The sequence below is a fragment of the Gopherus flavomarginatus genome, chromosome 6 (genome assembly GCF_025201925.1).
Source record: "Gopherus flavomarginatus isolate rGopFla2 chromosome 6, rGopFla2.mat.asm, whole genome shotgun sequence".
In the NCBI taxonomy this organism is placed as follows: Eukaryota; Metazoa; Chordata; order Testudines; family Testudinidae; genus Gopherus; species Gopherus flavomarginatus.
Window position 1 is genome coordinate 17,410,219 of NC_066622.1, and position 16,554 is coordinate 17,426,772.

At 38.7% G+C, this 16,554-nt stretch overlaps 1 protein-coding gene across 4 annotated transcripts in view; it reads left to right on the forward strand.

Moving 5' to 3' along the window:
- The window catches only part of GRM7 (glutamate metabotropic receptor 7), a 549,943-nt gene extending 538,858 nt beyond the window's left edge, over positions 1-11,085 (forward strand). The window contains exon 9 of one of the 4 annotated variants that reach the window (XM_050957328.1): positions 9,941-11,085. In XM_050957328.1, coding sequence (XP_050813285.1) covers positions 9,941-10,153 — 213 coding nt within the window. In that variant the 3' untranslated portion in view covers positions 10,154-11,085. Of the gene's footprint in view, positions 1-6,713; positions 7,151-9,940 lie in introns of those variants that run through there. The other 3 variants (XM_050957327.1, XM_050957325.1, XM_050957329.1) reach the window with 3 other exon arrangements.
- The last annotated feature ends 5,469 nt before the right edge of the window (positions 11,086-16,554 follow it).

Genomic DNA, 16,554 nt, shown 5'->3' on the forward strand with positions numbered 1-16,554 from the left:
ATCTTGCCATATGCATTTATTAAGATCAGTTAATATTACTGATTTTTAAAATTCTCTTTATTGATATGGGCTACTAGCATTCTTATATACAGTGGATTTATATAGATGTAAATAAACCTACATTGCATTGTCTCTTATGTGGCATTAAGGAAATATGCATTATCTTAAAGCCTCAAATCCAAAAATAACTTTTCTTAAAAGTCATACTTTTCATATTTTGTATAGGAAATAAAGATGAGCTGAATCTCTTATCTCTCTTGGAAGTAGCAACTTTGTGAGCTGGGATCTCTCAGGTAGACATTACAGTGCACCTATTTGGAGTACTTGAAAATGTGTACAAGGTTTCTTCCTGGACACCCTGCATACTGACAAGTAGAATCTATTGTGATTCTAGCTGGCTTCCCACACATTCTTTTGGCAAATGAGGCAAAACAGAAAAAGGAAGAAAGAGACACACATTTTATAAATACAGTAAGACTCCTGGTGGTGTGTTCTGTTGTAACAATAGTACTAACTGTGTTGCTAGAAACATTTGGCGTTTGGGCTCATACTTATATAACATAGGTGACTGTGCATTATACCATGACAACATGTCCACAGTGTTATGAATTGTTTTCCTATGTAACTAGGTGTGGCTAGACTGCTAGAATGTCACTTTCGTGTTTTAACTCTGAGTTTGAAGCCGCTATTGCTCCTTAATAAGAAGAAAATTATGCTAACATTTAGCAAGAAATAACAATAGAAAATCAGACTGTTGAGCGCTATTCATTCAGGCCCTAGAATGCATTTTAGAACTAAATTACTTTATGGCTTGAAAGATTAGGTTGCAACAGTTTGATTTTGTGTTGTTACAATGGTACAGGTTCTGCCTCTGCAAATTATACTGAACTGAGCTCATGCAGAGTGGGAAAGGAAGCAAAATATATGTGGCAGTAATAGAAACACCTATGTAAAGCCACAAGCAGGGAAAACCCAAGCTCAAGTCTATGAATATATATTTAATAGACATGGGCTTGACCACAGAATATAGCCAGGCTTCTCCAGAGCTGAGATATGGGATTTTTTATTCAATCTATCATTAAGAAGGCCTCAGTATCCACTCCATGGGTAAGGTCACCACTAGTAGTCTCCACTAAAAGCAAGACTGATATTCCACTGTTCTATCATTCAGTGTTTGATTTTAATCTTGACATTTGGCAAACAAGCGTTTCAATGAAGAATTGAATTGTCTAGGTTAACTTTTGTGTGACAGAGAGAGATTTAGGATAGTGGCATGGTGAAATTTGGGCACAGAACAAAATTGCCACAAAATCTGGGTTCTTTGGATCCAAATCTTTTTGGTTTGGACCAAACTATCAATATTTAACATTGCAAAAAGTGTTTAGTGGAGTCTTCACTCTTTCAAAATGAGTCTTATTTTATGGGGTTTTGTAATTTAAGAGAAAACCATGTGATGGAGGACTATATTTCAGTAATTCTTCATTGTTTTCGCACTGAATGGTATTGTTGGGAGTCCAGTTTCAGTATGTCAGGATGTCAAATACTTAAATAAAACTTCAACGGAGTTAGTTAAGAAAAGTACACTTAGTACTGAACTATACAGGATACAAAAAGGAAACATACATACTGATCTCTGGAACTAGAGAAATGATGGCAGTGTATTTTAGTTCACTTCTGACTAACTTCCTAGAACTCATCTTTTATATACTAGTTTAGAACAAAGAAAAATCCTTTCTCATGCTTGATCTTATTTTGAATTAATAAGCCAATGGTATTTGTAATTAAATTATCACTACTGGGACAATATGTAACCATAATTAGCAAAACATTAATGGATGGATGAATGGCTAAGAACTAAGAGCTGTTATATTGATTATAGATCAGACATGCTATGCCACATGTTCCTTGTCCATGTTGTCAATTACAGAGAATCTATGAGCATCTTTATCAGTTACACCATTTTGTCCATTTCAAGACATTGCTATAACAACATTGTCTTTATATAGTATGTGTATGAACAGAAAAGAGACAAAGAAAATGAATTATTGATTGTGGACTTCTTTTCATGGTATCTGCTTATGTAATTGATAAGCCAAAGACAGCTGTTGAACAATCCATTTTTATCATTCCAAAAGATATCTGTAACCAAGTCATCATGATATAAATAATCTATAAACTAAGTGTGTGTTTCAATAGATTATTTTATTAAGCACAGAAAATACCATATCAGTTACAAGTAGTTTCTTTCTCAATATCTGGACACGTTTCCCTAAGGGTCAAGGGCTACAGTAAAATGACACACACTCCGTTATTTACTAACATGCTAAGATCCAGCTAAAATTCAGCTTATTGATAACACAATCGGGTCAGGTAAAGTTCAGGGTAAAATGAGAATGGATAATAAAGTACAGGCCCACCAGGACAAAAAGATTCATTTGTCTAAAACAAAACACTCTAACATTTAGTCAGCACCTTTGGCTATCACAGAAAACATTTGGGGATATTTGGCTAAGAAATCATGAGAGTTTAAAATAAAAAAGAGTAATAGATTAATATTTACTCAGAATATGTACTGTTCAATGCTATAACATATTTGCAGTCACCTTCACATGCTCAGTGATGAACATTAAAGCAATTGCCGACAGTTAGCACCCAGTGGAATTTCTCCCCTATGTTTAGAATAAAGAGTGTCTGTGGTTGACTGTGTAACAATGAGTGGAAAATGTTGACATTTTAGTAGCTCCTACTGCTGATCTTTTAATTTTCTCTTTTTTACTACACAGCAATATCAAGGTAAAACTATTAAAATATAATTGTCCTTTATTTGAAAGGAAAAGTATTTTCTGTAAAAAGTAATGTGCCCGGGGTATTGGTTTTGCTGCAAATTGTATTTGGTTAATCCCAAATACCAGTATATAATTTATAAAACAGCACCCATTAAACAGGCATCTCTTTTACTCTCATTTACTAGAAAAGCTGTTTGTAATCCTGTTGCTGTGATCTCCTGGGATGTCTGGTGAACTTTAGAGTGACTTTTCAATGTCCAAATTTAAAATACAGCACTGTACTTTAAAATATCATATTAGAATTGGAGCTCTGCAACTATCTCAGCAAACTGAATAAACACAGTGGCATTAGGAATCTGCTGCTGCTGCATTTGTTTATTTGGTTTTTCTACACTCAAAAATGCTACTAAATTACACCGTCAATCAAGTTAACTGTAAATCTCACAGACTGCTTTACACTCTCTATGTACTTCAAAGCATGTTGTAATTGAATCTTTTAAAATCACGTCAATCATTGTTCTGAAGTGTTACATCTTATAACATAAATTAGGTTTTCTTTGGGACATTGGATGCACTTGTTTTCTCTTTTCTCTGTAAAAATAAAACACAGATTTCCCAAGTTCACTTGAGATTGTTTTTTGGCTCATTCTGCCTTTTGGTTATAAGTAGAAGTAGTGATAAAGTGTTGAGAGCTATAGTTGAAACCTGATTAGCTGATAAAAGAGGTTTAGCATTGTGTAATAGCACAAATTATACACTTGAAAAATATTGGCAAGTAAAATAAGTGCTGCCTCATTCTCTTGCCCATTCCAATCAGACAACAGATGATTCATCACAGGACAGAGCTCCATATTTCTTACCCTCTAAGTAAAAGGAAGACAAGGTGATACAAATAAAATCTAGTGATTAAATTATTCCCCCCTCCCCAAAATAATCTTCTAATGATATTTCAGTTATGAGATGGTGAAAATACCAAGAAATTTTCCCATAAATGACTCAGTGAAGTTTAAAAAGGTATGGAATACATTTACAAATACCAAGATGATTCAATAGAGCATTTCAACAATACCTATTAATAAAACTGGGTGGGGGAGGAAATCACTCATGGTGGAAAGATATAGCTTAAAGGAAAAAAAATAGTGCTGAGACTCAAAGCAGTGATCAAAAAGTACAGAAATAGTTAAGATTAAGTTAAAAATTAGGGTAAATGAGGAAAGAGAAATACACAGAAACTTATTTTGCCCAATTGAAAGTGACTTGATTCACTTTATGATGGTTCCAGTTTTGGTTTGATTTTTCTTTCAATCTTGTACAGTGTCCCAGATAGTAAATACGGAGAATACGTGCCTCGGAAACGTAAATAAACAGGTTACACAAATGAAACTAACAACTGAAAGTGGAAGAAGATATCGTTTTACAACCCAGATAACCAGTCCACCAGCGGCGCTGAGTGTTGGGCACTCAGAAGAAACATGAGCAAAAGAGCTGTGTCACGGAAATGCAAATGTTGAGAAGGATGAGTGGAGTCAGAAAAAAATGATCCGATGAGGAATGTGCATGTTAGAGACATACTCAAAGTAACACCCATCAACAAAAAGAAATGAAGGTGTGCGGGCTCAGAGGATTTGGTCTTGTAATGTGCAGTCCTGACAATGGGGTTACACAGTCCAACAGATCAAAAGTGAAGGAAAAAGACAGAGAAGCTGACCCAGCAAGAAGTGGTGGGATGTTGTAAAGGAAGACATGTTAATTAGCATGTGGTGTAAGAGAGTGTAGGACATTGAGTAGAACACTTTCGAGGGAGATGACAGCACTGTAGTTGGACATTTTAAGGCAGGGACAATCATTACATTTGGTATTCAACAATGTTTAACAGGGAAACAAAGTTTTAATGATTTTTTACATGAATCTGTTATAGTACTCCTGGAATAAAGCACATAACTGAAAATGAATGCCTGTTTCTGCCTGAAAGAAATTAAACCTGTAGCGTTTGTTAGCTTTTATTACAGGGAAGTACAGCACTGTTGTCTATAGCTAAAGTTGTCCAACACTTTCCATTATAAGACACTCTTTTCACTTGTTTATAACTTTGCCAAACCCTAACTGTTCTGACGGTAATATCCCATGCTGATTTCCTGTCTCAGGCTGACTTTTAGAAAGTTTCAGCAAAAATAGTTCAACCATTTCCAAGAATGAGATTAGAAAAAAATATTGTTTTGCCCAGATTAATAAAGAAAATTCTTACAACTGTTTCACTGAGCAACTTTAGCACGTCCATTCTTTGGAACCAAGGCTTGAAAATGTGCCTTTTGTGGTTCCCATGAAAAACTATCCAAATAAGACCAAGATATGAGCAGCTGAAAAATCTCAGTTCACATACGCTAGCTTTTAGTAGCTTAAATTCAGCAAAGATTCTGTCTGTACTGAGCGTGCTCCAGCTACAGGGGCTGAGCAAGACTTTCCCAGCAATTACTGCTCCCAGATGCTTTGGGCTGCTCTAGTGCCAGGATCTAGAACTGACAATGGGAAAGAGAGGGAGCAGGCAGGGATCCTCTGGGTTAAATGGTATATGTAATAGTACTCAAAAATGTATGTATATAATAGTAGTTTACTTTCTATCATTGCTTGTTCTGTTACAGTTAATCAAAAAGGTATTTTCAATATTTAAAGTAAATTTACTATTTAAAGTACACCTTTCACTTACATGATGGATCAAGCATTTTGTTGGTTGCACAGGTTATAATTGCTCTCATCCAGAAGACTGCAGGCATGCTATGGATGAAAGAGTAGTGTAAATGGCCTACGCAGTTTTTATCTTCTCTGCTAAGGTTATCAGTAAGTAGGCAAATTGAGGTGAGGTTTGTGGTATAGATACATACCTATCTGAAATGAAATAAGAATCACTTGTTTGTTTCACACACCACAGCCAAAGTTTCTCCATCTGTAAACTGGAGGAACGGTGTGCACATGCATACCTATCCACCCACGCTTGGAATTGTTCTCAGAGTTTTAAGTTTAATTCATTACAATTTGGAAAGAATTTTGAGATCATTGGAAAGAAGATGCTGTAGAATTGTAAAGTAACACTATTAACAAAGCACTTCTCTATTTTAATACTTTTATTCTGTGATGAATAATTTTGCAGGAATTCTTCTCATGGGGTGCATGTCCTTTAATCAAGACCCCTGCTTTTAATGTTTTGTTAATCTCTGCATGTTCACCAACAATCTATATATATTAGAGATTTGATATACTATCTGTAAATTTTATTTCACTTCAATCTTACAAAGCTGGAAGGGCAAATCCAAAGATATAATTTATTACTTGCAACTGTCTGCATACATCCAACGCCATTAAAATATTTTTATACTTTCTGGACCTTGCTTACCAGTTGTTCCTATCTTATTAGATTTAAGGGATTTTTGCATCAGCAGATGTCTATAAAGTCACAAATGTTCCACTTTTCTAGATAATGATTTATATCAGTGAAAAAAGGATAAGAGAGCTATGTCCATATAGATATTCTTCATACATTTGTGTGTATTTGTGTGTAATTTGTTACTTCATGAAGTGAATTGAGCTGAACATTGAAATCCCCAGTAATTTGTGCACATTTTATTTAATATTCATATGATGGTAGTGGCCAAAGGCCTCAGACAGGATCAGGGCTGAGTGTAATAAAAACACCTACAAAGACCTGATTCCTGCCCTAAAGAAATTACAATACTGGAAACATAATAGTAGAAATAAACAGATAGGTAGATCAACAGTTCCCAGTGCACCCGGTCCCAACTGAGGATCAGGACCTGCAAATCTAAGTTAAAGACTGGATGGAGCCCAGTTCTGTAATGATAGCACTTTACACAGGAAATGGTAATGTGTAGTTTATTTAGTTTATTTGAACGTTTTTGTTTTTGTTTTGAATAGATGCTCAATGAGGGACCATGGACCATCCTGCATTCTGAATGAAGCAAGAGTCCTCTTGGGGAAAAAAATATAGATGATAATGTAATTTAAAACTGTATCATCATGAGTACACCCAAAGGCGGGACGGGCAAATTAATATTGCACAGGCAACTGTAAATCTGGCATTTCCTATCTTATGAGTTCTCAACTCTCAACCTAAAAAACATCATTTTAATGTTGTTTTTAAAAATGTCATAGTATATAGTGTGAAAGTATATTAGCTTACAGATGAAAAGACATATAGTTACAAAGAGGAGAGTCAGTATTTACCATTAAAATGCCGCCACTTACGAACAATCAGCATAGCACAGTATCTTTGATACTCTACCTATTTTCTATTCTAAGTACAGGGGAATATTCCGGTATCTCAGATTAAAGCATGGTAACTGTTGGTAGATGCTGAGGGCTTTTTTTGCACACTTTCTATGCATGGACATTTCTTTCTTTGAGAAAATTTTATCCCTACCTGCTTCATCATTCTAATTCCCCAAAACATTGAAGAGCTGAGACAGCAATAGTAAATCACTTACAAGGAAAGTGGTAAATTCTCCATCTCTAAAGTCTTGAAATCAAGAGTCGATGCCTTTCTGGAAGATATACTTTACTCAAACACAAATTATTGGGCTCATTACAGAGGTAACTGGGTGAAATTCTAAGGCCTGTCCTATACAGAAGATATTCACTAATCCCTCTGGCCTTAAAATTGATGGATCAAGAGAAATTCCTTTTCCTCCCCAACAGAATTTAAGAAATAAATAGCTGTTCTTGGCAGGGCTGCCCGGGGGGGCAATTTGACCTGGGCCCCGCAGGGGCCCCGTGAATCCTGGCCCGGCGGTGGTCCGGGTCTTCGGCAGCATTTCAGCAGGGGTGGGCCCTTCAGTGCTGCCAAAGACGCAAAGCAACTGAAGGCTCCCCCGCCACTGAAATGCTGCCGAAGCCTCAGACCGCCGCTGAGTGAGTACAAGCGCCGCAGCTGCCCCGCTTTGCCCCAGGCCCCCTGAATCCTCTGGGCAGCCCTGAGTCTTGGGATATTATTTTATCCAGATCAGTTATGTTGTATTTGTCAACGGTAGAAAAGCATTATTTTGTTAAAATATAACGGGGCAAATATGTACTAAAGAGAACCTCATGATCTCTGATTTCATTGTTTGTATTCTATCTTTTCAATGTGAGCAAACAGAAATATATACTGACAAAAACTTATTTTTATTTGAGCTCACTTGGTGTTGGTGTATTTGATTGATATTGGTGCTTAGGCAGGCTGAAAAATGACAAATGAGATATTTAGGCTGATATTGGAGGATAACCAGTCACAGAAAAGCTTCAGCTGCAGAGAAAATAATTGTTTCATTGGTGGGAGAGGAAAAAATCTGAAAGCTTTGGAAAGGGATGATAATTTACAGACCAAGATTTGAGTTTATCTAAATCTCCATCTCTTTATTGGTATAAATGCAATAAACTCTCTACAGATCTTTGAAATCCTGAAAATGTAATACAAAGCCAAAGGGTGTGTTATATCATAATACAGGTAATTACTATGTAAATCTTCTACGAATAAAATTGTTTAACCCATTAATTGTTACTCACCCTCATTTGGCCCGATTTGTCAAGGTATAAATCATCCTCTGAAATGCTGAGCACCCTCCACTCCCAGAGATGTTATTGAAAGTGTTCTTAGTTTTTCCTGAGTTGGATTGAATAGATTTCTTTGACACTTACAGTGAATCTGGAAGAGATTAAATGTAGATTTAGAATAATAATATAAAATGGTGAAGTTATATTCAAGATTGTTAAATGACACTGTTAAAAATACCTAAATGTAAAGTTGTTTCCTTATTTCTCATGATCTGAGCAGTTCGGGAAGCCAGTGAAGAAAATGAGCATTTTTACAAGAGTATTTATTTGGTTGCATCCTTGAACATTATATTCTTGAAACAGTCTGTGTTGTTGGTGAAAACCTTCCTTATGAGAACGAAATATCACAGTTGCCAAACCGTGGTGTTTGGCAACTCATGAATCCATTATTTCAAAGTTTGAGGAAAGAATTAATAGTCCTCCCAATTTAACTTGATTAAACACACTGGGAGTGGATTCTCAGGGGTAAATTATCATATATGCAAACTGAGGACCTTTCCCCAGCTATTTAGGCTTGTATGACTAAAAAACATATGGCAGCTCAGTTGTATTATTTTGTGAAGATGCACGAAGCTATCTACAAAGGATGTGGGTATATGTGGAGAAAGGCATTTCTGACAATAATTAGTTTTATAAATATAAATGTTTATAAATGTGGTCTAACTCTTTTTGAAGGGCAGATATTAATGATTTTTTCTAAGTGCTAGCTTTTAAATAGCTTCAGTATTGCAATGGCTTCTGATTTTCCTAGGTGCTAAGCACACACAATTGTATCTGACATCAAAGGGAGCAGCAAATATTAAATATCCCAGAAACTCAGGCCTTGTGTCTTTTGTGTACATTTTGCAAGTTTAACTCTTATCAGGAAGATGCATCAAAGCTCATTTTTACTTGCATGTTGTGTTACTTTCTGTGCATGTCTTTTATGATACACCTTTCTGATGTTTTGTGTTAAATTCAAGTTGCTCAAAGAACACAATTGTCAAATAATAGTAGTTAATAACTGCATCAGTTAGTAAGAAGGATTATAAACATGAATTTTAAACTTTTGGGATATCAAGAGAAAAGAAAAATGTTCAGTGTAGTCTTATGGTATTATATTATATATATGATTTCAAAGGTTTTTAAAAACTTTTCTATCAAGTCATTTGTTTCATACAAATGCTCATTTTTATGTTACATGCGTGGATAGGGTGTAATATATGAAAAGCCCATATTTATATAAGTAGCATATGTTTATATGCTTATATATTGAATCATACAGAGTTCAAATATTTTTGTTCCACATGGGAGCTACTTGATAAACACTATAGATTCAAATGTCAATTGAATTGCATGAGCGGTTGCCATTGCACAAATGTTCACAATGTTTTTTACTATCAAAAAGTAGCATAATTCATAACTTATTTATTGACTGGTTTCAAAGGGGTCATCATTTGCTTATCTTCTCTCATCACTGTGTCGACTGCTTAGGGGATAATTGTAGGCCTTTTTAAGGACAGTTTCAGATTTCCAGGTCAGTGACTTTTTTCCATCTTCCTCCTTTCTTTCAGGCCCTGCTGCAAAAAAGAAGTATGTCAGTTATAATAACCTGGTTATCTAGTCCATTTCTTCAGACAGAATTGAGGAAGGATGAAGATTTTCATCCATTCAGTCATCCAAACTGCCATATGCCTCTCCCTGACCTGGAGTGTATCCATCACTGGAGAAGCTTAAAGGCCAGGCAGTTAATATGGAGATCAATGTCAGAGGACCAAGCGTTCTGAACAGCTGCTATATGAAATATCCTTAATTATTCTTGGCTTAATAAGTCACTGGCACTGTGGGCTGTGACCTTGGACCTTCTCTATGTATGGGAAGTATGAAAACTGAATACCCAGCTCGAATACATGAGTACCCAGCTCTTTATGGGTGAACTGCATTTAGCAACAGTGACTTTACAGGGGCTAATTCTGTCTTTATATGTACTTCCAGACTGCAAGTTTTTGAAATTTCTGTACAGTTTGTGAGGAATTTTGCATATTTCCATCCATGTTGTTTCAAAGATTCACTGTTTGTTTTGAATGCACAATTGCATTGAAGACCTATTCTCTCAGATGTTAGCACATTAAAAACAAATCTGAGGATTTAAAAAAACTATGTACATGACTTGTATAATTATTATTGTATCACTGCAATCCATATTTTTTTTTAAATTCAACAACAACAACAAAAAGTTATTTAAAGACCAAAAACTGTGCTGGCAAAGTGAGCCCCTGCCTTTCATAAGTATGATGGGCTGCAGAGGAAGCAAGAAGGATATTGCCTGGTTTTAATAGAGGTCTTGATATGTGGAATGCATGCCAGTAATGTATTTTATAGTACATGTTAATAATTTGTTTGATATTTGTATTTGTGTTCTATTTTGTTATTTTAGTTAAGATATATGACTATTTTGCAATAATTTCAATTATTCTTACAATATTTGGAAGAAGGAATATGGCTTTTACATGTCTTAAGGTTTTTCTTTGTTGATGCCCACCATGATTGACCAGTGTGATGAGGACTTGAAAAAAAAAAAAGCATGTATGTTTTATACTGTTTGTAATAAGTAATTTCGTTAATCTTGCTGCTTGTGTGCCAATTAGTGAAAACAATCTTTCTGGCAAACTCCTCCCCTCTTTTCCATTCTCTCTCGATCCTGTGATATTGTCCAAGAATGTAACAATAAAAGGTTTTGGTTAACTTTTTTTTATTTACGGCAATAAATATCTTTAGTTGTTTCTTCCCCTCCCCCTTTTAGTTAGTTTATTCATGAGAGTTGTCACATGTGGAGCTGAAAAAGATGTAGAAGTACTTTAACCAGATTGGGCCTAAATTTTTGAAAAGTCACTGGGCACTCAACCTGGGACAATGTAAAGGGGCCTGTTTTTTTCAGAATGAGCTGAGCCCCTACCCTCTTCAAATCAGGTCTTTCAATGTGTGTCAGTGTGGACACTCCAAAATTGAAGTTCTCCAAATCACTAATCACATTTGAAAATGTAGGCACAAGGCCTGATTAACACTGAGATACTAAAGTGGTTCAGTAATGTCGCTCCATTAATTTCAGTGGAATGATGCCGATGCAAAACTGGAGTAATCAACACGAGTTGTCAGTAGTGAATGAGATCCACACTTTCCAAATGTGGATCAAGAACCAAAACTCAGATTTCCTTGAAAAGTGAGAGCAGTAATTGTGGATGGGCAGAATTTTGTTCTTGTTGTTTCAGCATTTTTCCAACCTCCAAAGCTAAACAAGTAGTTCCTCATTTCAAGTGGCTACAAGAGCATCCCTTGTACCTGAAGAACGCTGATGGCAAGATCAAAACTGAGCTGAAAATCACTTCAATCATTAGTCATTGCTAAGCCTATTTTAACTTGTATGCTCCTTAGACATTCTTTGCTTCCTGAATACTGGGGTTGGTTGTTCTTTTTTCCAAATCTTTCAACCTGGGCTTATAAAACTTAAACACTGTTCACTTCTCTGGTGCCTTTATGGTCTTAACATATTAGCAGCTCTGAAGCCAAGCTGATATTTAGGACTGGTTGGATGGGCTCTAAGTGATTGGAGGCATTTGGTCACATTTTGGGGACTAATGGCAGAAGCTCTTGTGCAGCCTCTCTTGTCCACAACAGCCTTCAGAGGACCATGACAAAAGATAACACAATTATCAGTGCCCTTCAGATGGGCGAAAGACCTGTGCAGGTGTTATAATCTGTACCTTGAATCTCTTCAACAAAGTGAGCACCTAATACTGCAGGTAATATTCTTAACTGGATCAATATTTTTTTTGACAGAGTAGGGACCACAGAATTGAACACAGTAACCGTAATAATGAAGAAATGCTTCCTTGTTTCTGCTATTTGGAAGGAGTTAATAGAACCTGGTTTTATAGAGCAGAACTTCATGAAATAGAGTTACTATAGATATCTTAGTATGACTACAGCCTTTGTTCTTTAGATCTCAACCATGCAAGATCTCAAGTACTCTTCTATATCCTCATCCTAGAAGAAGCCATGTATATATTCCTGTGATCTAGAACAAAAGTAAACTAAGGGCTCTGCCAAATAGCTTGAGCTGTCCAATGCCAGCCTGAAATGACTGCATCTTCCCTATGTCTTGAAAAATACCAAAGTTAATAAACTGGCTCATAAGTGAAGATCATTACCTTCCTGAACAATCAAAGGTCAATTTGCAGGGCATTTTTGGAGTGAGAGATCATAGGAAAAAGGTGATAAAGTGATACAGGCGGGGAGAAGCAATTCATTTAAATTTCCATTGCAACACAAGAGAAAAAATATGTCACACCTGCATGCTACCTTTGGCAAAGCAAAAATATTTTGAGGGCAATTTGAAGATTAGTTTCTAAAGTATTTAGCGTCCCATTTTATCTAGACAACTTGATAAATTACACTGATGAACGTAATCAGCATCAAAAGAAAATTTGACAGCTGCAACGTACTTTGCCCACAACAGATAGTTAGGGTATGAAAGTCTCTGTTTGCCAATTCTATTGACTCTTTATGCTTATAACATAAGAGGAGTAGTTTGGTACTTTTTCAACTATAGAGCTAGGTGGATTGAATTTTATAGCAGAATTAAATGAATAAAATCCCAATTAAGGGATTTACTGGTAGGAAAGGAGTATCTGGGTAGTGACTAATAAAAGGAGAAAAGCCTGTGTTCATTATTTTTAAAAAAAAATTCTTCTCAGTGGTACTTATCTAAACTCTGTGCAAAATCCATAAACACAAGGCCAGAGCTTCAGCTGATGTACATCCGTATCATTTAAGGTCCAATTTATAAAAGCATAAACTTGTCCCATTGAAAATAACTCTCCCTTCAAGCAACACTCCTGTTTCCAAATGCCTGCTCATTCTCTTCCACCAGGAAAATAACAGCCGCATGTCCTGTGATCCGGAATTTAGTAAACCACCAGGGAAAGTAAATCTCAGAGCCAATAATAACAAACCATCAAGCCCCTACTATTTCAGTCAAGGTTTGGTTGTGGAGGGGGGGGAGGTGATTCACTCAAGTGACTTGGCACTCAAAAGGGGGGGCCCAAGCAGGACCAGCGCTAGGGGTTTGAGCGCTCTAGGCGGACGGCAATTTCGCTGCCCCGCGCGCTGGTCCCGCAGCTCTGGTGGAGCTGCCACAGTGGTGCCTGCGGGCGGTCCACTGGAACCACATGAGCAGCCGACTGTCCACAGGCACGACTGCGGCAGCTCCACGGAGCCACGGAGCACCAGACCCTCCACAGGCACCACTGTGCCAGCTCCACCGGAGCCGCCTGCCGCCCCCTCTGGCAAAACGGCGCCCACCATTTATTCTGGTGCCCTAGGTGATTGCCTAGGCTGCCTAAATGGTAGCGCCGGCCCTGGGCCCAAACCAAACAAAGGGTGAGTGTGGTGGCTTCCACAATGGGAGAGAGAATGAAAGGATCAGACAGGCAAGGTCCCTGTGAGATTTCCAGCCCCCACAGGACTTGCAGGAGAGGAGCGGGGGTCTTGCAGTCTATGGTATGAGATTTGGATCCCACAAATGGTCCCTGAGCTCCCTGTTTGCTGCTCTGTCCAGCAGTGTGTCAATAGCTGCTTAAATGCAGGTGCAGGCAGAAGCCTCATCCAGGCAGGGTTTTGCCTCTGACCCTTCACACCCCAGACTAAGCCTGGCTGAGCAGCATGAAGCCAGAGCAAACGACATCAATGAAAGGACCATGAGGCAGCATTGGGACTGTGCTGCTTAGACCAGTAGGCTGATGAGGGAACTGCTGTAGAAGGAAAATGGTTCTTGGGTCCAGGTGCAGGGCTCGGTGCCCTGGAACCCCACTAGCCCAAGCTGTACCTGAGCCCCAGTGGCCCCCACCCTTCCTTATGTGTTCACCACCACCAGTGAGAGCCCCTGCCTCACTGAGGGTTTCCTGCACAACCAGAGTTCAGAGGGGTGTGGCTGCCCCAGGTCAAGCTGTTGGCAGGGTGTTTGATATAGCGAAAAATTATCTGTATGTGGCTGAGCTAATACATCACCTGGGGTGAGTTGCTTCTGCACGGGTCCCGACTCCTACACCAGCCTCTGGGAATCTGCTCTCAGTGAGCTGGGACATTGGCTGGAGGGAACCGTTTGACTGTGTTACTTATGTAGTAGGTCAGGCTAGTGCGTGCCACTTGGGGGAGGGACATTTGCTGGCCTGTGTGATCCATAGTTTTGTCTCTTATTTTGGGGCGGAAGGATTAGGCCAAACATGACTATTGTGCTCACCTAGTCTGACCTGTATTCCTGGGCCAGAAGGGGTCATCCAGTGATTCCTGGAGCATGTTTTGTAGCCAGGCAATTAAAATAGCAACATTGCTACTGATGGTAACACCCAACCAAGCGGCCACTCCCACTAAGCAGCTGCCCATGTAAAGAAACCACCTCCAAATGGCCTCAAATGTCCAGCGTACATTTCCTCTCCATCGTTATTGGAAAAAAACTGTCCTGATTGAAAGACACAGTTGGCTTGTGATCTAGTGAGTTAGATGAGTTTTCTGTGGTCTCAGGCGGCTGTACTGCCCTGAGTGCTCCCATGCACACTTGGCCCTGTCACCCTACTCCTATCCTGAGCATTTCTTAAGTATCTCTCTATGAAGTCTGCCCCAACATTAAGTGCATCTCCCCATCAGGCATAGGCAGCAGCCCAAACTCCTGACAAGTGGGGCTAGGGCCAACATGACTGCAAAGGCAATGGTGCCAATTAACATGGGTGGTTTAAGGGATTATCCCAACAAGGTGGCTGCACTATACTTGTGGGATGATTTTGTTCAGGGTAGAGAGTGTTGAATGAAGGGCAGAAGGTACACGGTATGGCACATGTCCTTGGCTGTGCCATCCATTCTTGAGGTTAATATCCAAAGGTGATTTGTTTTTGCAGGGTGGGAGGTACTTTACAACAAATCTGTTGCCTAAGCTCCATATCACCACCATGCACCATGTCCAAGAACGTGCGTGGTGAGTATTGCCTCATTCTCCATACGGTTTGGTGGAATATAGTATGCCCATACAAGGTGGATAGGTTCTGAAGGAAGGCCAGCTGGAAAATATTGACATGGATGAGGTCTCGAGCTGGCTTGGTTATTGGCCATGGCCACACAGCCCAGAGTATCGCCAAACTTTAGCAAGAGGATAGTGTGCACGTCTCTGCTATAAGTGCTAATTTGTTCCTAGGCAATCTTGGTACTGGGCTGGCCAAACTTCAGGGTAGCCTGGCTGGGATGGGGTAGAGGAAGCCAAACGGGTGCTGGCATTTCCTTATGGCAAGTGCACAGATCAGGAACTCAGTGGTTTAGACTCCAGCTCCAAAAAAATGGTAATAGTGGGCAACCCAAAGCCATCTTCTTACGAGATGGGGGCAGCGGGTCTAGCACAATTTGTGTGGGGGGGTGCAGCTGTGAACCAGGAGTCATGGCACTACACCAGGGGATTGTCCCAGCCAATGACATTTATGGTAGTGCTAGTGGGGCAAGAAGGGGCTCTGGGGTGTACACTGGGCTGTTTCCCAACAAGAACTTTGGATGTAATTGGACTAAGAAAGTTGTATCCTGACTAAAATCCATTTCACATGTCCTTTTCGTCTTCCTGGTGATGACCATGCCAGTGGTTGCATTATAAGAGAAGACAGGTGGTCACTCAGGTAAGTACGATCCAAAACAGTTGGTACCTATGATGTACATACAGTCATATCCAGTGTTGTTTACATTATGGTACTACTCAAGGCTAGAGAATAGACATAAAAAGGATCTACAAACGTATCAGTCAGTATGGTACTTTGGCTTCTTGCAGGTCTCCTTCTCCTTCCTTTCCAAGGTCAGCACCATCAAATGGGAGTAGGCAAACACCTGAGATGCCGTTAGCCTCCCACCCCACTTTGGCAATTATCCTAGGTGGAAGGGGCACTCTCCCCATTCTTCTTAGCCTGAAATTATTTGTATACTTGGAATGCCTGTGAATTTCCTTTTCACCACTATCTGTTTATATTTCTGAAAAATCACATGCAATTTTGTTTTGCTTTCACGGTGTGCTATAGCAGCAGCTTTACCCTTAAGAGAGGATTCAGTCAGAAAGATTTAGAAAGAGAACAAAGACAACTTTACTACTAAATACAACAGCTTC